The 19,856-nt window shown below is 44.0% G+C and overlaps 1 protein-coding gene across 3 annotated transcripts in view; it reads right to left on the minus strand.

Moving 5' to 3' along the window:
- LOC115141918 (galactosylgalactosylxylosylprotein 3-beta-glucuronosyltransferase 1) overlaps positions 1-19,856 on the minus strand; it is a 135,687-nt gene that overhangs the window by 3,854 nt on the left and 111,977 nt on the right. Inside the window, exons 3-6 of one of the 3 annotated variants that reach the window (XM_029681309.2) lie at positions 14,158-14,318; positions 8,573-8,715; positions 6,530-7,041; positions 3,306-3,602 (exon numbers count right to left, since the gene is read on the minus strand). In XM_029681309.2, the coding sequence (XP_029537169.1) occupies positions 3,306-3,602; positions 6,530-7,041; positions 8,573-8,684 (921 nt within the window). In that variant the 5' untranslated portion in view covers positions 8,685-8,715; positions 14,158-14,318. Of the gene's footprint in view, positions 1-3,305; positions 3,603-6,529; positions 7,042-8,572; positions 8,716-14,157; positions 14,344-19,856 lie in introns of all 3 variants that reach the window. The other 2 variants (XM_065000434.1, XM_029681310.2) reach the window with 2 other exon arrangements.

Here is a 19,856-nt window from a genome sequence, read left to right on the forward strand (position 1 = left end):
TCCATCTACCACCAACCTACTGAAGCGCAGCTCAGAGTAAATATTTATTGCATTTTCCTTTTCCAAATGGGCGGTAATTTAGAATGCATAAGATACTGTATTTACAGTGCCTTGCGAAAGTATTCGGCCCCCTTGAACATTGCGACCTTTTGCCACATTTCAGGCTTCAAACATAAAGATATAAAACTGTATTTTTTTGTGAAGAATCAACAACAAGTGGGACACAATCATGAAGTGGAACGACATTTATTGGATATTTCAAACTTGTTTAACAAATCAAAAACTGAACAATTGGGCGTGCAAAATTATTCAGCCCCTTTACTTTCAGTGCAGCAAACTCTCTCCAGAAGTTCAGTGAGGATCTCTGAATGATCCAATGTTGACCTAAATGACTAATGATGATAAATACAATCCACCTGTGTGTAATCAAGTCTCCGTATAAATGCACCTGCACTGTGATAGTCTCAGAGGTCCGTTAAAAGCGCAGAGAGCATCATGAAGAACAAGGAACACACCAGGCAGGTCCGAGATACTGTTGTGAAGAAGTTTAAAGCCGGATTTGGATACAAAAATATTTCCCAAGCTTTAAACATCCCAAGGAGCACTGTGCAAGCGATAATATTGAAATGGAAGGAGTATCAGACCACTGCAAAACTACCAAGACCTGGCCGTCCCTCTAAACTTTCAGCTCATACAAGGAGAAGACTGATCAGAGATGCAGCCAAGAGGCCCATGATCACTCTGGATGAACTGCAGAGATCTACAGCTGAGGTGGGAGACTCTGTCCATAGGACAACAATCAGTCGTATATTGCACAAATCTGGCCTTTATGGAAGAGTGGCAAGAAGAAAGCCATTTCTTAAAGATATCCATAAAAAGTGTTGTTTAAAGTTTGCCACAAGCCACCTGGGAGACACACCAAACATGTGGAAGAAGGTGCTCTGGTCAGATGAAACCAAAATTGAACTTTTTGGCAACAATGCAAAACGTTATGTTTGGCGTAAAAGCATCACCCTGAACACACCATCCCCACTGTCAAACATGGTGGTGGCAGCATCATGGTTTGGGCCTGCTTTTCTTCAGCAGGGACAGGGAAGATGGTTAAAATTGATGGGAAGATGGATGGAGCCAAATACAGGACCATTCTGGAAGAAAACCTGATGGAGTCTGCAAAAGACCTGAGACTGGGACGGAGATTTGTCTTCCAACAAGACAATGATCCAAAACATAAAGCAAAATCTACAATGGAATGGTTCAAAAATAAACATATCCAGGTGTTAGAATGGCCAAGTCAAAGTCCAGACCTGAATCCAATCGAGAATCTGTGGAAAGAACTGAAAACTGCTGTTCACAAATGCTCTCCATCCAACCTCACTGAGCTTGAGCTGTTTTGCAAGGAGGAATGGGAAAAAATGTCAGTCTCTCGATGTGCAAAACTGATAGAGACATACCCCAAGTGACTTACAGCTGTAATCGCAGCAAAAGGTGGCGCTACAAAGTATTAACTTAAGGGGGCTGAATAATTTTGCACGCCCAATTTTTCAGTTTTTAATTTGTTAAAAAAGTTTGAAATATCCAATAAATGTCGTTCCACTTCATGATTGTGTCCCACTTGTTGTTGATTCTTCACAAAAAAATACAGTTTTATATATTTATGTTTGAAGCCTGAAATGTGGCAAAAGGTCGCAAAGTTCAAGGGGGCCGAATACTTTCGCAAGGCACTGTACGATAGCACAGCCTTTTCCCTTTGTTCCTCAGTCTCCCACTCTTTCACTCAACCCAGCCCCTTTTCCTTTGTGTAACAAGCTATCATATCTGTTTCGCCCGCTAGGGACGTTTTCCTTTATGACGTAATTTGTAATCAAGTTATGATTAATTGTGTGTATGTGAATTCTATGTGATTAGTTAGGTATTTAGTAAATAAATCATTAAACCCAATTTTGTATTGCTGATTCAACTTGTTAGCCAGGGTTCTTGCAGATAACCAAGAATTTACAACTTTCAGATTATGAGACTGAAGTAAGATGACGATTGATATTGACTGCTATTGATGTAAAATATTACTAGGTCTTTAAGAGTTTATTCGGAAGATAACAGCTCTATAAATATTATTTTGTGGTGCCCGACTCTCTAGTTAATTACATTTACATGATTAGCTCAATCAGGTGATATTAATTACAGAGAAATTATTTTATAGAATAGCATGTTTTATCAATTAATCTGGCATAGCCAAAGACACGACACCTCTCTCCTCTTCGCATGGGCTGCGGTGATATTCTTCTACTCCCATATATAGCAACAAGAGCAGTACAGATGATACAATAGGAAACCTATCTGTAAGAATGTACTCCGGCGTGTCGGCTCAATATTATATGACAGTGAATAGAGAGTGCCCCCATTTTGGCTGTTTGTAAGTGATGCAGCTCAGTTATTTTGGGTACATCACGTACCGGTAACTATAGCCCCAATCAAGCCTTTGGAGTGGGATGAATTGGCCCTGAAAAATGGACACACATCCAGGAGATTGATGGTGGAAAAGAATCGACATATAGAGCTAATTTTCTTCCCCTCAGTCTCTGAGTAGCCCTGCCTTTCATCTCCTCCACTTCAGTAACAAATTATGCATGAGGTGTGTTTGAGCTGCCTCCACCAGAAGCCAACTAACTCTCCCTTTACCCAGGTGTAGATGAGGTTAATAGTCACACTGGCGTCTGAAGAGGTAGATTATAAGGAGGAGAGGTGCCGGAGCACGACTCATCCCCCATCCCTCTCCCTGTGCTCATCTGGGCTGAATGCATGCTAGGATGCCCCCCGCTCCACCCCCCCTTTTCATCTACTCCCCTCCAGGAGTCCTGAATATAATCAGGCTGAATATCCCATCCTTTGAGTGTGAGTGGTGGTGAGCTAAGGCTCCTGTCCGACTCCTCTCTGCCCAGGGAGAGGCTTAGCGGCTGGGTCTGGGGCCAGGGCCAGACGGGGAACAGCCAGGCCGGAGATGAAGTGGGTATGAAACACCACACTGTGCCCTGAAGCCTTTTACAATCACACCCACTATGTGTGGGGAGCCTGCCAGTGACCTAATGGATCCGCTGACGTTTTTAGCACCTGGTTATATATAAAGTTGTTTTGGAGAGAGTGAACTTGCCACTGCAAGATCCACCAGAGGATCATCAGAGTATGGATTTCTCATTTGCCTGACATTATATAAAATACCAATAGATAAAATGAGGATATTCTGGTGTAAAATTACAGAGTATAACATGTAAAAAGAAAGCATCTATTTTGCTCCATCTGCTGTGCATTACCTTAGTGCAATTAGCAGCTTTGGGCTCCAGGTCATTGAGTGTGACCAGCTCTCGGAGCAGGCTGCTCTCCTGGTAGCCTCCCTTCACTCCCCGCAGCTTGAAGTAGGCCTGGGGCTTGAAGAGGATGAGCCGCAGGTTTATGGCGAAACCTGCCATGTCGATGGCAAAGGGCCGGTGAGGGTCGAATACAGTCTTCCAGCCGTACACCTTGCCCGCTGCGTTGACCTTGGGCGACTCGTAGCGCAAACCACCAACGAAGGCCACGGGCCATACAGATACCTTCCTTGTTGACCTCATCTGGATGGAGAAGAAGAGAGGACAGAGAAAGTTAAGCATCCTTGCGCTGTTTGTATTTTTAATTAACAGGATCAGTGTATCAGTGTCTATACGAGATGTGCCAACAAAGCAAAATACAGTCATTATAGTTTTCATTGCAAACAATGATACAAATAGAGTAAGAGAAGCTAAAATGTACAATGTGTATGTTGCATGTATCACAGGAGCCTTGCAGGGCCACCGTGATGGACCCACCCTAAGAAGAGTAAACATGGACAGAGCTAAGTGGGTTTGAGGACCAGGGCCATTATACAGAGTGGATGGGAGTAGAAGAGCAGGTTGGTTGAGGAGATGCTTGAAAGGAGCCGAGCCTCTTCCATTCCTCAGAGGCTCAGGTTTGTCCTTTAATCTTCTAGCATCAAACGATCTCCCGGCAGCCCATTCTTTGTCAACTGTGTTTCTGCACCACTGGCAGCGAGAGAGTCATGAAAGGAAGTTTTCTAATGAGGGGTGAACTGTAGAGTAATGTATCCACACTCAATGCAGTAGAAATAATAGTGGTGCTGGTGTTCTGTTGTAGAAGTGCTTTTTAAATGAGGTGTGTAGTGGAGAGAGGAGGTATGTGGTGGGTGGGACAACACTGTGGAAACAGGTCTCTCCCTGTGTGTGTCCCAGTATTCTAGCCTTATCTGATGATAACCCATCAGTCCAGCGGATCAGAGAGGAGACGTGTCTGTGTGAAGTTTTGAAACACATCTGGGCCACCAAGAACAGGACTCGGCCAGGCTAGCCACCCAGATAATATTTCACTTAATTGTGTGTTAGGGATGACATCACCTTCTCTCAAGGGTCATGTGTGATTTCTGATAATTAGAAAACTGACCTTTATCACTAGTTTAGACCATGCATCTTTCCTATGAGTGAAATATCTGTTTTCCTCAAGGGTTTGGTTCTTGAATGAAACTGTCTCAGGCATCATCAGGGGTGTTGCCTCTCTCCCTCCATGCTACAATGTGAAAATTAATGTTTCCAAGGCTGCCACTAATGGGAATCCGGGCTAAAATGGCACCCAGTCTCTCCTCAGTTTAGAGCTGAGCTGATGGAAATGCCACAAAGTGCTACCCCATTTTTGTGGATTTGAAGTGTTTCTGCTAAGTTTCCTCTTGTCTCTCTCTCTTTCTCTCTGTCTTTGTGTGTGTAAACTCTTTCCTTTACTGGGGCGATGCGAGTGATGGGGAGGCCCACAGAGACAGCTTGCCTATGTTCTTGAAGTCCGAGCACAACAAAGGAAACTAATCCAAAACTTTAAAGGGGGACGGTAGACGTCGAGGTGTATTAATCAATTTGGAGCACAGGAGAGGGTGACGAGATGAGGATCTGTACTGGTTCACAGAAGCTCTAAAGTGAGTTGTCATCAGAAATAGGCTGATACTGCTTGCGGGTAATTATACTGCTATAGGTTGATTATCTGTCTTTAATACATGGAATTGATGGCTTAATTCAACTCCTAAACGGTGCCCCATTATCATCAGTACACCCAATGATGCCTAAACCAGAAGCAATATCATATTTACCTTTTAGATCAAATACTTATTTTATGATCTAAAAAAACTGTTCAATGTAGGTGATATATTCTATTCTAGGTGATCTGGTTCACAATGTAGGTGATATATTCTATTCTAGGTGATCTGGTTCACAATGTTGAATGTGGATGCTGAAAGAGAAGGCTAGATATGATAAAAGGCAGGCGCTGCCGGTAAGTATTCCTTGTGGCTTTGGAAAGGCAACATAAGCATTTTTTTATGAAAGCTTAATAATTAATGCACCCCTTTACAGTGATTTAGTTTAACTATGGCAGATGCATATTTCATGAGCTATTTTAATTTTCACAATTTACAGCAGAGTCTCTGCCCATGTCTCTCAACATGGAATGTTTCCCCATGGTCTGGTTTGCTCTGGGTAAGAGCATCTGCTTAATGTTATGTAATGGTGCAATACCAGAAGGCTAGGTTGGCCATTACAGTTCCTTGCTGTACGTATTTTATTCAGCTGTTGTATTTGTAACCCCTGTTTCCATATTGAATTACTGCCAAGTCTGGGCAAGAGTTCATGACAATGAATGATTTAATTTGTAAAATGTTTCATATTTCAAATGTCAGGTCCAGCTGAACAAGCTGGCATCTTTCCAGTCAGGTTAATTCATGTCCAGATCATAACAACATGCAATCGCTTGGATGGATGTCTACTTTAAACCCCTTCACATGTAGCTGTTTTCTGCCTTGTCTCCAAAGCCATCCCCTCCATGACTTACACCTGTTAGCAGGTCTATGAGAATGGTTCGATATTTACTGCTCTGTCAGTTGGGTCTGAGTGGTTTCTCACTGACTCTCTATCGGTCAGCCCAAAGGCAGCTAGCTCAAGCTCAGACCTATAGGTCGTTACTCTCCCCTATAAAGAGTGCTGGTGCTGGGTGTAAGTGATGGAGGGCTACTAGGGAGAGGGAGAGCACTCTACCTTTCCCTGGAAATCAGGCAATGACAGGTCCATCGATACAGAGCGCATCATTTACAACCTGCCCCGTTCACACTAACAAGACCTGAGGCTAATGCCCCAGGGCCCAACAGCATCCATTCAAGCCAAGCCAATGTGTCCTGAGTCAAAATGGATGGCCTGAGGCACTAATTACCAAGTTCAAACTTATCCTTGGACCACTGTTGTTGGTAATGGGAATCAAAATACTTCAGGCAATAACCACAATCTATTACTACTAGGAGTAGAAGTAGCCATCATTCAATGTGCAAAAATGGTTCCAAATTAAAATAAATGTGATTAATTCTTAAATTATTTGCTGTAAACTCCCCACTACCATTGTGTTCAGTGTTACTAAAGGGAATATAGTGGACCAGACGTGGCAATGAGATGCCACTGAGCCCCAGGCCTGGACTGACCTCCTCAAATAGCTCCAGGCTATAGGTGTTGTCGTCATCAGCGAAGTAGACAATGCCCGCCTGGCTGCTGTTGGAATTGAAGGTCTCTCTGAGCCAGCGCAGCGCCAGGTTCCTCTGCATGGTGCCCCGGGGGATCCTGGGGTCCCGTGTGTCCCCACGCAGCTTATAGTTCCTGGGAGTCTCCACGTTCAGGTGGGTGTAGTTGAGGCCCGTTTCCCTGAGCATGCGTGTGACCAGCGGGGTCCTTCTCTGAGAGTCCTCCACCAGGATCCAGTGCAGGTTGGCCACGTGGAGGAAGGTGTTGGCCAGCCGCGTCAGCTCTGCCTTCTGGACCGGGCGGCTGTAGGTTGGGGTGATGATGTGGATGGTGGGCAGCACGTCGGACCATGGTGGCGGCCGTGTGTACACGTACTCCGTCCTCACCACCTCAACTATGTCCTTATCAGAGGAGCAGTACTCCTTAGAGTCGCTGGCCTGGCCCACGTCCCTCCGTCCTCCGTCGGCTCCGTCATCTGCATGGGGAACAGGAAGACATATAAGGCATTAGCACGCCCCGGGGGAGGGGTTTCCCACTGAATAATCTCAAGTGGCACAATCCAAGAGGCAAGTACCTGAGAGTCAGTGCCGATGTACTGCAAGCCTCTCTGGTATGATAAAGATCTCTTTTACTAGGTGGTGACAGGCAGCAAAGAGTGAAAGCAGGCAGCGTGAAGTGAGCGGACAACATGGCTACAGTTTAGTTAGGGCAGCGGCTCCCCTGGCTGCCCCTACTCATTCAGCTGGAACAGCCATGGCAGGGACAGGGTCTATTCCAGTAGTGGAGCTATGATTATGTGGCCCCCATAGCCCTCTATGATGGATCTAATATCATTATTGGATCATTAAGGTAGTTCATTTCTCATTTCTCCACATTGTTCCATAGTTCATGGCAGTCTTTATCAGTGCTCAGTTAGAGAGGAGGTTCTCACCTCAGACAGAAACATGATATTTCTACATCACACAGCAGATTCACACAATCTCCTGAGGGCCAGATGTTCTGCGGTGGCTGACAAAAAGCATTCTGGCAAACCCCTGCTACTCTTAAGACAAAACAAAGGAAAGGCTCCAGTTGATTTGTGGAGACCTGCCTATTTTACATCTTACATTTCACCTTGATGCCAAATGGAAGGAGGCAAAGAACGCTTTTGATTTACGGTCACCTTAAAGGCCCAGTGAAGTCAAAAAAATATTTTTTCTGTGTTTTATGTATATTTCCACACTGAGGTTGGAATAATTAGGCCCCTCACTCAGACCACTCCCAGACAGTCCTAGCAAAATTCTTGATTGAGAAATTGCTGTTTGCTAAGAAGCTATTTTTGACCATTTTATTTGAAAAACAATCACAGTGATGTGATATTGAGATAAAAACAAACAGATGCATTGGGCCTATTAATATGGTTCTGTTCACTAGACAGAGTACTGTACTTGACATATCAGACTGTTGGTTTATTAAGGTCACTTGGAGTCACATTTATGGAGAGGGGGGTTCATAATGTGAGTGTGTGATAACGTCTCAGGCTTGTGAACAGTATGTGGGAGCCACATAAACACCAACTCAGGAGATTCTATAAAGCCTGCCTGGGAGCTTTTAGGGAGCAGTGATTATTATGATGATTACTATTTCAGATGCTGATTAAAGGGCATTTGAAATTAATCTAGTCTCCTTTTGATTTGAAAAGTCTTCTACAGTTTAACTGCTAAATATATTAGCTGAATGACTGCTGAAGACCATATGCTGCGTGTAAATTAGCTTTACTCCAAGCACAAGCTGCGGATGGGACTGTGCGAATCAAATAGCCTTAACTGACAATTGACCTATATTACAATCTGATGATGCACACCACCACATAGGGATCTGTAACAGACCCTGTGGAAGGCATGTGTTGTACTGTATGTACTGTACCATTATGTTCTGTGACTGGGCATGTGATTGAACTGGATTGTATACATTGGCTATTGAATGCAACAGAGGACATATGAGAAAGTGGAGGATTGAGTAAGTACCCTTGCGGATGGCGAGCAGCGGAGCGATTGCACTTTGGTGCCAAACGGTGATGAGCAGAGTCCACGGTAACACTATCAACACGATGGCAAGAATGTCTCTTCTCTTCGGCATCTCCAGGATTGGTTTTATGTCTCGTCATTACCTGCCGGGAGAGAGGAGGAGCGACAAACATGTCAACAAGGGCCGCTAGCTAAATGATCCACTCTACAAGATGTGGTGGCTTGGCTGAGAGAACCACTAACTTATTTTACCATGAGGAAGGGGACAGTCTTTTAGCACAGCAACAAGATACCACATCAATTCTGTTTATCTTCCAGGCGTAGAAATACTCAATGTATACAAATCTTGTCATGCAAAAGACACAAGCCCCATAAAAGCCTTCCACTGATAAAGAAATGGGTCAAGAAGACCCTTTCATGCGTGAGTTCCAAATATCTCTAACGGTCGCCCCAGCGTGAGTTTTTTTTAATGCACGTGATGTTAGAATGTTCTCTCCATTCCAGAATGTGATTCAAACGTAAACAGTACATTTTACCCACGCAGCCTGTTTATATTTATAGGCTGTTTCAACTTCAATTTCAAATTATTATTTTTATTTTCTAAAAACAGTTTGAATTTAGGTGTGTTCCGCCTCCTCATTCATTCACATAAAAATAGTGATTTTTACTTTTGCGGACAATTACATTTTTGGGACATTTCTGACACGGACAAAATTCCCCAAGCACTCCCCAATTGTTTGTGCAGTTCACGTCTGCAAACATTTGCTCATCTCCCGTAAGAACAGGATCTGCACACGTGTTCACATTTTCCATTCCACATTTATATTGTAGCGTACTGTATGTATGGAGCATAATATATTTGTCTATATTCTTTATAACCGCGGACACGTGAGGTAACGTTACTCATTTCATAACCTTTATGGTGTTATAGTCAATCGTGCTTATGTAGCTACATTCGTCTATTAGCTCTGTAAAACAATGCTAATTGCGTTAGAGAACTATTATCTTGTGTTGTATTTTGAAGCTATGTGGCCTTATGACTCCCAAGTGGTGCAGCGGTCAAAGGCACAGCACATCAGTGATAGAGGCGTCACTACAGACGCGGTTCAAATCCAGGCAGCGTTTCTATCAAAGTAAGTGCCTTATTACGTTATAATAGTTTCCGTATGCCGTTTCTGCTGTAGCTCACTGTATGTATGGATCATAATATATTTCTTATAACCGCGGACACGTGAGGTAACGTTAGACATTTTATAACCTTTATGTTGTTATAGTCAATCGTGCTTACATTATTCTATTAGCTCTGTAAAACAATGCTAGTTGCGTCAGAGAACTATTGTGTTGTATTTTGAAGCTACCCTAGACTTATGACTCCCAAGTGGTGCAGCGGTCTATGGCACTGCATCTCGGTGCTAGAGGCGTCACTACAGACACCCTGGTTCAAATCCAGGCTGTATCACAACTGGCTGTGATTGGGAGTCCCATAGTGCAGCGCACAATTGGCCCAGCGTTGTCCGAGTTTGGCCGGTGTAGGCCATCATTGTAAATAATAATTTGTTCTTAAATGACTTGCCTAGTTAAATTGGTCTATTCAGCATAGCTCTGTTCTGCCCTGCCTTGCCCCCCATGTGGAGCTCAAAAGTTAGTTTCTTACTGTTATAACTCAAATCTGTGATTTTGTCAATGCAATAAACTATTTTTTATAGCAGTGTTTATTATGTTACTTCTTTGTAGTATTGTTTTATTGCTATATCCTTATATTGTATTCTAATGAATAATTCCTCTTTATTCTGTACTTTCAGAAACCACAAACATTATTTGCCAATATCATAACTGGAGCTGGACATCTTTGGAGCTGAAGAATGACAGCTTTTGTATGCTAACATACAAGGTACACTCCTTTTATTTATTTATTTTACTAGGCAAGTCAGTTAAGAACAAATTCTTATTTTCAATGACGGCCTAGGAACGACAGATTTGTACCTTGTCAGCTCGGGGATTCGAACTTGCAACCTTTCGGTTACTAGTCCAACGCTCTAACCACTAGGCTACCCTGCCGTCCTTAACAGTTGTACTGGATGAAAACACGGCAAGAAAACACATATGCCAATATGTAATAGTCATCTATTTTATTGCAGTATTGGTAGTTGGTTCAACAACTTGTTTTACTAGAGGACAAAAAACGGAATATGCATAACCCATATTTAATATCCATGCAGTGACTGAACAACAACTGCATTTCCACCCCCATCTCTAAAGGCATAGTATCATGGCTGGTCACCTGTCAGGTCAGTCAGTCACTTATTGCTGCAGATGTGCTCAATAATGCCTGAGCATGTGATCCTCCTCAAAGCATGGTGAAATACATAGAGGTGTATCACAAGCTAAACACATGTATTTTGTCATCTTCCTCTGCTTACTTCTCCTGGCGCCAGACAGGCAGACTTTGCAGTGCCTCCGTGTGCGACTACCTTGAGCAGCAGTTTGAGGGACTTTGCAGGGAAAATGCAGTGCAGTGAGGCGTAGGGGATTGTCTACAGCAGGACGACCCCCAGTGGATGGGCGCCGAGGGGTGTGGTGCTCCTCCAGCAGCTCTCATGAGGTTCTCTCTGTATTTTTGGTAGGTAATTACTTTACCTATGAGGGAGTGGGGAGGATGAGGAAAGTTAGAGGATGATGAGGCAGTGAGTAGGTGGGTGAGATATTGTCACTATAATTGCATAATGGTTTTGTATGTGAACTGTACATCCAATTACAAAAATACCTTGTTCAGTAATCATCTCACCTGTTAGTTGGCGGTGAACTACGCTGCCGTTGAGGACAGCAGTGTCGATCAGATGGAAAAATATCTTCTTATACCACTTGGTCGTTTTCCGAGTGCATTCCACAAAGCTGTTTATCATGTCCGCCTTATCCACGGCCCCCATTTTGAGGTTATAATCAAGCACACAATCTGGTTTGATCTTTCTCTCTCCCGTCAGGTCGTCCACCTTCCCTGTGGCCGACATGGTTGCTGTATGGACAGTGGAGAGGACATGGACGTCTCGCTTGTCATGCCACTTTACTGCCAGCTGTTGACCGTTCTCCTGGAACTCCACCTCCCCTCTCTGCATCTTCCTGCATCCGAATGCCGGCATCCCCTTCCTGTTCGACACGACTGTGCCACAGGCCCCTGTGCTGTTGGAGAGCAGATGCTGGAAGAGTGTGGGACTGCTGTACCAATTGTCCACATACAAAGTGTGTCCCTTGCCGAGATGAGGAGCCAGCATGGTCATCACCACGGACCCGGACACCCCAAGCCCCTCATAATGTTTGATGTCAGTGGGGGACCCTGTGTAAACTATAATATCCTGGACAAATCCTGTCTTCACGTCGCACATGACAAGGAACTCGACTCCAAACCTGTGCCTTTTGGAGGGAATATATTGACGGAACGCCAGCCTACCTTTCCATAACATCAGGGACTCATCAATGCATAGGTCCTTACAAAGACATGACCAAATGCTGATGTCAGGCTGATAAGAACATTTCTTATTTTGTATAACGTGTGACTTAGGATGGCAGTAGCATTGTTGACGAAATGCAGGCATCGCAGCAGAACTAGGAAGCGGTCTTGGGAAAAGAGGGTGGCAAAGAAGGGAGTTGCAAACATAGGATCTGTGCTCCAGTATTCTCTTAGAGTTCTTCTTTACTATCCCCATGAGAAGGACTGTCACCAGGAAGGTATACATTTCACTAATTGTGGTTGTCACCCATTTAGCGAGGGTCCCCTCACTCCTGGTTCTCACCTCCTGTAGCTCCAAGGCATAGCGATTGGTCTCCTCTACTATGTTTCCCACCAGCTCCTCTGTCAGAAACAACTTGAAGCACTCTGCCTCAGTTGGAAATGGCAAGGGGCGTTGCACTCCAGACTGGGACTCGTCAAAGCAAACAGCAGGGCCAGGAGGGGTGAAATGACTGGTGGCCTTCCAGCTACCACAGAACTCCTGTACTTCATCCACTGTCGGTCCGCCTCCATCACCCCTAGCATCTTCAAAGGGACCTGGTACTTCGTCAGTGGACAAGGGAAATTCAGATTCAGGGTTCTCAATGGCTACAAGGTTGGGGGGCAGCTCCTCACTGTCACTGTCAGAATCTGATTCCTGACTTTCATACTCAAGACTCATTGTCAGAATTTTAAAAAATCTCCAGAATTACCACATTTGTGAGTTGTCTCCTTTTGAAAGACATTGCTAATGCTACAGCTTAGCTCACTAGCTACATACATAAACAACACTGAATGGCGCAGAGTGAGAGGTTACGTGGTTGACTGCCGGAACGCGCCACTTGTATCAATAAATCACTCAGAAAATGTTGTGTGGCAATTATGTGTGTATTTACGGTTTTATTCACATGTTTTCAATTCTAGGTGACAAATCATGCATTCCGATTCTTATACAGATTGTAAATGGGCACATATTATGTGTGTAAAATACTTTTTTGAAGGTTGTACTGATTATGATGAGCTAAGCTAATTCCAGCTGTGTAGCCATGTTTGTTGACATACAATGCATTGACCAAAGATGTTATAACAAAATGAGGTGAGTAAGAGTTCACACATTTTTTGAGGACTTCCGGAAATTAATGGTGGGATGTGAACCACGGTAGATGACACACCCCTTCAACATGCATACTATAAACAGACCAAACTCATCTCGTCTTCTCTTATTATCCTCGGTTTCGTCGGATTACATTCGATTTCTATAGTGTTTTACCTAGTTATTTCGATCAATGTTGAGCTCACCTGTGATGTGATTAATTATACATAGTAATTGTTATTAGCTAATTCATATTGTAGTTTATGTCAACCGAGAGTAAAAAAATATGACTGCTTGTGTTGGGTCAATATTTCCTCAGCTAGCGCTAGGACAATGTAGACTACATTTTCCCGGTTAGGATGACATTCTGGACATAACTTTGTAAGGACTGTGTTTGTGTAAATAGTTTCTGAAAAAAAGTGTGGCCAGCTCAAACGCTGATTGTTGCGTCATTCGAAACTGGCCGTTTTAAACGAGCGTTCTAATCACACGTGGTGTGATCGTACGCTTCAGGGACCACTGTAGAACGATCACACCCGTGTGAAAGGGCAGTTTTCTCCTGCCTCAGTGGAGAGTAGACAGGAAAGTCCTCAGTGGAAATTGCCATTGAGCTGCCTGAGTATCTAAAACTGTATGGAAACCATGTGTTTGATGTATTTGATACCGTTCCACTAATTCTGCTGCTCCAGCATTTACCAGGAGCCCCCCCCCCCCCCAATTAAGGTGCCACCCGACTCCTGTGGTATACAGACAGGCCCTATCTGGAACAAATAATTTAATAATTTTTGCATATACACATTTCATTGCCTTGGAATATCATTGTTTGATTAGTCTGATGGATCAATGTGTTTGTGCTGTGGAAGGAATCTATGCGGTGAGACTGGTATTTTGCTTTCATTAAAGCCTGTCATGAACAGACCTATGGCCAGACCTATATATAACAACAATGGCTGTAATGTATTGTGCTGAACATGTTGATGATTATGGTAAATTACTATGATTCCTCACCCACAGTTAGAGCTGGATCATGGCACCATCAGTGATGCAGTGGTGCAGCTGGAGGAGCCAGGCCCGCACAGTAGCAGCACGTCGAGCAGAGTGGTGTGATCGTCCACGACATCTCAGCAAGCCATGCCTCCTCATACAGCCAGGAAACACCACCCTGAGACCTGGATGGAAGACAACTGGCCAGGGCTTAGTCACCGCATGACGTCATCCGTCAGTCACGTTATAGGAAGACATGACATCAATCACATTAGGATGCCATTCAGACCAACTCTAGGCATCAATAACTGTACTGACAAGGTTGCCAATCAATCTACCTCAGCTGCATGTGCATCCACAATGTAATATCCCTGTCTCAACCATCACATAACTACTGTTCAAGAGCAGGCGCAGCAGAGGACTATAGTACAGAACTCCAATCAACGTCATTCTCCACTTGGCAAAAATTGGTTGAATGAACGTTGTTTCCATGTCATTTCAACCCCCCAAAAATCGATGTGATGACATTGAGTCAACATGGAAAACGTATTGGATTTGTAAAAAGTCATCAACAAAAGGGCATTTTAACCTAAATCCAATGACATGGTGACATTTTTTTTTTTTCATGTTGAATTTAGGTTATTTGACAACTCAATCAAATGTAAATCAAAACTAAACATTGAACTGATGTCTGTGCCCAGCGGGTCCTGTTTACAGGAGGTAAATGTGGCAGTGACAGGTTGTTTCCATTTCTCCCTAAGATGTGGAGACTGGGAGAAACGCATACAGCCTTGTCACTTGATAAGAGTCTGGTGCTGTGGATGGAGATGGTGATGTTATGAAACAATTAGCATCCTCTCTCATCCAAAATCATGGGAATTAATGAATGACAAATGAATTAATGAATGCCATGGAACGCTAAACTGAGCCAGGTTGTCTGTGTAGGCTGCAGCTCAAATATTGGACGGCTGCAGATGCGACTGGGTGTATATTGTTAGACGTTTGTGATGGAAGATCAAATGAACTGCAAAGATGTTTATTTTATTTTTAGAGAGAACAGCAGGGGCCCAGTCTTATTAAGGCATCGTATGAATGCAAATTCCCTCTGACCTGGTAATTTGGTAGGGAGGGTATTTGCTTGGTAGGGAGTGTATATGCTTGATAGGGTGTGTATATGGTAGAAGGAGTATATGTTTGATAGGGAGTGTATATGCTTGGTAGGGGGTGTATATGCTTGGTAGAGGGTGTATATAGTTGGTAGAGGGTATATGTGCTTGGTAGAGGGTGTATGTGCTTGGTAGAGGGTGTATATGCCTTGTAGGGAGTGTATATGATTGGTGGGGCGTGTATGTGCTTGGTAGGGGGTGCATGTGCTTGGTAGGTGGTGTATGTGCTTTGTGGGGCGTGTATGTGCTTGGTGGGGTATGTATGTGCTTGGTGGGGGTGTATGTGCTTCGTTGGGGGTGTATATGGTAGGGAGTGTATATGCTTGATATGGAGTGTATGCTTGGTAGAAGGTATATATGGTAGGGGGTGTGTATGCTTGGTAGAAGGTATATATGGTAGGGGGTGTGTATGCTTGGTAGAAGGTGTATATGGTAGGGGGTGTGTATATGGTAGGGAGTGTATTTTCTTGGTAGGGTGTGTATATGGTAGGTTGTGTATATGCTTGATAGGGAGTGTAAATGCTTGATAGGGAGTATATTTTCTTGGTAGGGTGTGTATATGCTTGATAGAAGGTGTATATAAAGATGTGTCGGCATCGAGTAATTGTCTCTGGCCCCCTCCCAGTTAGGGGGAGTGATGAGCTCTACAGCAGAGTCTCACAACTCAATCGCTGGTTGAAAACTGTTTTCTGCCCCTCCCAAAAGATAGAATTTGTAGATAATTGGCCCTCTTTCTGGGACTCACCCACAAACAGGACCAAGCCTGACCTGCTGAGGAGTGACGGACTCCATCCTAGCTGGAGGGGTGCTCTCATCTTATCTACCAACATAGACAGGGCTCTGACTCCTCTAGCTCCACAATGAAATAGGGTGCAGGCCAGGCAGCAGGCTATTAGCCAGCCTGCCAGCATAGTGGAGTCTGCCACTAGCATAGTCAGTGTAGTCAGCTCAGCTATCACCATTGAGACCGTGTCTGTGCCTCGACCTAGGTTGGGCAAAACTAAACATGGCGGTGTTCGCCTTAGCAATCTCACTAGGATAAAGACCACCTCCATTCCTGTCATTACTGAAAGAGATCATGATACCTCACTTCTCAAAATAGGGCTACTTAATGTTAGATCCCTTACTTCAAAGGCAATTATAGTCAATGAACTAATCACTGATCATAATCTTGATGTGATTGGCCTGACTGAAACATGGCTTAAGCCTGATGAATTTACTGTGTTAAATGAGGCCTCACCTCCTGGCTACACTAGTGACCATATCCCCGTGCATCCCGCAAAGGCGGAGGTGTTGCTAACATTTACGATAGCAAATTTCAATTTACAAAAAAAAAAAATGACGTTTTCGTCTTTTGAGCTTCTAGTCATGAAATCTATGCAGCCTACTCAATCACTTTTTATAGCTACTGTTTACAGGCCTCCTGGGCCATATACAGCGTTTCTCACTGAGTTCCCTGAATTCCTATCGGACCTTGTAGTCATTGCAGATAATATTCTAATCTTTGGTGACTTTAATATTCACATGGAAAAGTCCACAGACCCACTCCAAAAGGCTTTCGGAGCCATCATCGACTCAGTGGGTTTTGTCCAACATGTCTCTGGACCCACTCACTGTCACAGTCATACGCTGGACCTAGTTTTGTCCCATGGAATAAATGTTGTGGATCTTAATGTTTTTCCTCATAATCCTGGACTATCGGACCACCATTTTATTACGTTTGCAATTGCAACAAATAATCTGCTCAGACCCCAACCAAGGAACATCAAAAGTCGTGCTATAAATTCACAGACAACACAAAGATTCCTTGATGCCCTTCCAGACTCCCTCTGTCTACCCAAGGACGCCAGAGGACAAAAATCCGTTAACCACCTAACTGAGTATCTCAATTTAACCTTGCGCAATACCCTAGATGCAGTTGCACCCCTAAAAACTAAAAAAATGTCTCATAAGAAACTAGCTCCCTGGTACACAGAAAATACCCGAGCTCTGAAGCAAGCTTCAGAAAATTGGAACGGAAATGGCGCCACACCAAACTGGAAGTCTTCCGACTAGCTTGGAAGGACGGTACCGTGCAGTACCGAAGAGCCCTTACTGCTGCTCGATCATCCTATTTTTCTAACTTAATTGAGGAAAATAAGAACAATCCGAAATTCCTTTTTGATACTGTCGCAAAGCTAACTAAAAAGCAGCATTCCCCAAGAGAGGATGACTTTCACTTTAGCAGTGATAAATTCATGAACTTCTTTGAGGAAAAGATTATGATTATTAGAAAGCAAATTACGGACTCCTCTTTAAACCTGCGTATTCCTCCAAACCTCAGTTGTCCTGAGTCTGCACAACTCTGCCAGGACCTAGGATCAAGAGAGACGCTCAAGTCTTTTAGTACTATATCTCTTGACACAATGATGAAAATAATCATGGCCTCTAAACCTTCAAGCTGCATACTGGACCCTATTCCAACTAAACTACTGAAAGAGCTGCTTCCTGTGCTTGGCCCTCCTATGTTGAACATAATAAACGGCTCTCTATCCACTGGATGTGTACCAAACTCACTAAAAGTGGCAGTAATAAAGCCTCTCTTGAAAAAGCCAAACCTTGACCCAGAAAATATAAAAACTATCGGCCTATATCGAATCTTCCATTCCTCTCAAAATTTTAGAGAAGGCTGTTGCGCAGCAACTCACTGCCTTCCTGAAGACAAACAATGTATACGAAATGCTTCAGTCTGGTTTTAGACCCCATCATAGCACTGAGACGGCACTTGTGAAGGTGGTAAATGACATTTTAATGGCAACGGACCGAGGCTCTGCATCTGTCCTCGTGCTCCTAGACCTTAGTGCTGCTTTTGATACCATCGATCACCACATTCTTTTGGAGAGATTGGAAACCCAAATTGGTCTACACGGACATGTTCTGGCCTGGTTTAGATCTTATCTGTCGGAAAGATATCAGTTTGTCTCTGTGAATGGTTTGTCCTCTGACAAATCAACTGTACATTTCGGTGTTCCTCAAGGTTCTGTTTTAGGACCACTATTGTTTTCACTATATATTTTACCTCTTGGGGATGTTATTCGAAAACATCATGTAAACTTTCACTGCTATGCGGATGACACACAGCTGTACATTTCAATGAAACATGGTGAAGCCCCAAAATTGCCCTCGCTAGAAGCATGTGTTTCAGACATAAGGAAGTGGATGGCTGCAAACTTTCTACTATTAAACTCGGACAAAACAGAGATGCTTGTTCTAGGTCCCAAGAAACAAAGAGATCTTCTGTTGAATCTGACAATTAATCTTAATGGTTGTACAGTCGTCTCAAATAAAACTGTGAAGGACCTCGGCGTTACTCTGGACCCTGATCTCTCTTTTGAAGAACATATCAAGACCATTTCGAGGACAGCTTTTTTCCATCTACGTAACATTGCAAAAATCAGAAACTTTCTGTCCAAAATGATGCAGAAAAATGAATCCATGCTTTTGTCACTTCTAGGTTAGACTACTGCAATGCTCTATTTTCCGGCTACCCGGATAAAGCACTAAATAAACTTCAGTTAGTGCTGAATACGGCTGCTAGAATCCTGACTAGAACCAAAAATTTGATCATATTACTCCAGTGCTAGCCTCTCTACACTGGCTTCCTGTCAAAGCAAGGGCTGATTTCAAGGTTTTACTGCTAACCTACAAAGCATTACATGGGCTTGCTCCTACCTATCTCTCTGATTTGGTCCTGCCGTACATACCTACACGTACGCTACGGTCACAAGACGCAGGCCTCCTAATTGTCCCTAGAATTTCTAAGCAAACAGCTGGAGGCAGGGCTTTCTCCTATAGAGCTCCATTTTTATGGAACGGTCTGCCTACCCATGTCAGAGACGCAAACTCGGTCTCAACCTTTAAGTCTTTACTGAAGACTCATCTCTTCAGTGGGTCATATGATTGAGTGTAGTCTGGCCCAGGAGTGGGAAGGTGAACGGAAAGGCTCTGGAGCAACGAACCGCCCTTGCTGTCTCTGCCTGGCCGATTCCCCTCTTTCCACTGGGATTCTCTGCCTCTACCCTGTTACGGGGCTGAGTCACTGGCTTACTGGGGCTCTCTCATGCCGTCCCTGGGGGGTGCGTCACCTGGGTGGGTTGATTCACTGTTGTGGTCGGCCTGTCTGGGTTGGCGCCCCCCTTGGGTTGTGCCGTGGCGGAGATCTTTGTGGGCTATACTCGGCCTTGTCTCAGGATGGTAAGTTGGTGGTTGAAGATATCCCTCTAGTGGTGTGGGGGCTGTGCTTTGGCAAAGTGGGTGGGGTTATATCCTTCCTGTTTGGCCCTGTCCGGGGTGTCCTCGGATGGGGCCACAGTGTCTCCTGACCCCTCCTGTCTCAGCCTCCAGTATTTATGCTGCATTAGTTTATGTGTCGGGGGCTAGGGTCAGTTTGTTATATCTGGAGTACTTCTCCTGTCCTATTCGGTGTCCTGTGTGAATCTAAGTGTGCGTTCTCTAATTCTCTCCTTCTCTCTTTCTTTCTCTCTCTCGGAGGACCTGAGCCCTAGGACCATGCCCCAG

The sequence above is a fragment of the Oncorhynchus nerka genome, linkage group LG14 (assembly GCF_034236695.1).
Source record: "Oncorhynchus nerka isolate Pitt River linkage group LG14, Oner_Uvic_2.0, whole genome shotgun sequence".
Classification (NCBI taxonomy): domain Eukaryota; kingdom Metazoa; phylum Chordata; class Actinopteri; order Salmoniformes; family Salmonidae; genus Oncorhynchus; species Oncorhynchus nerka.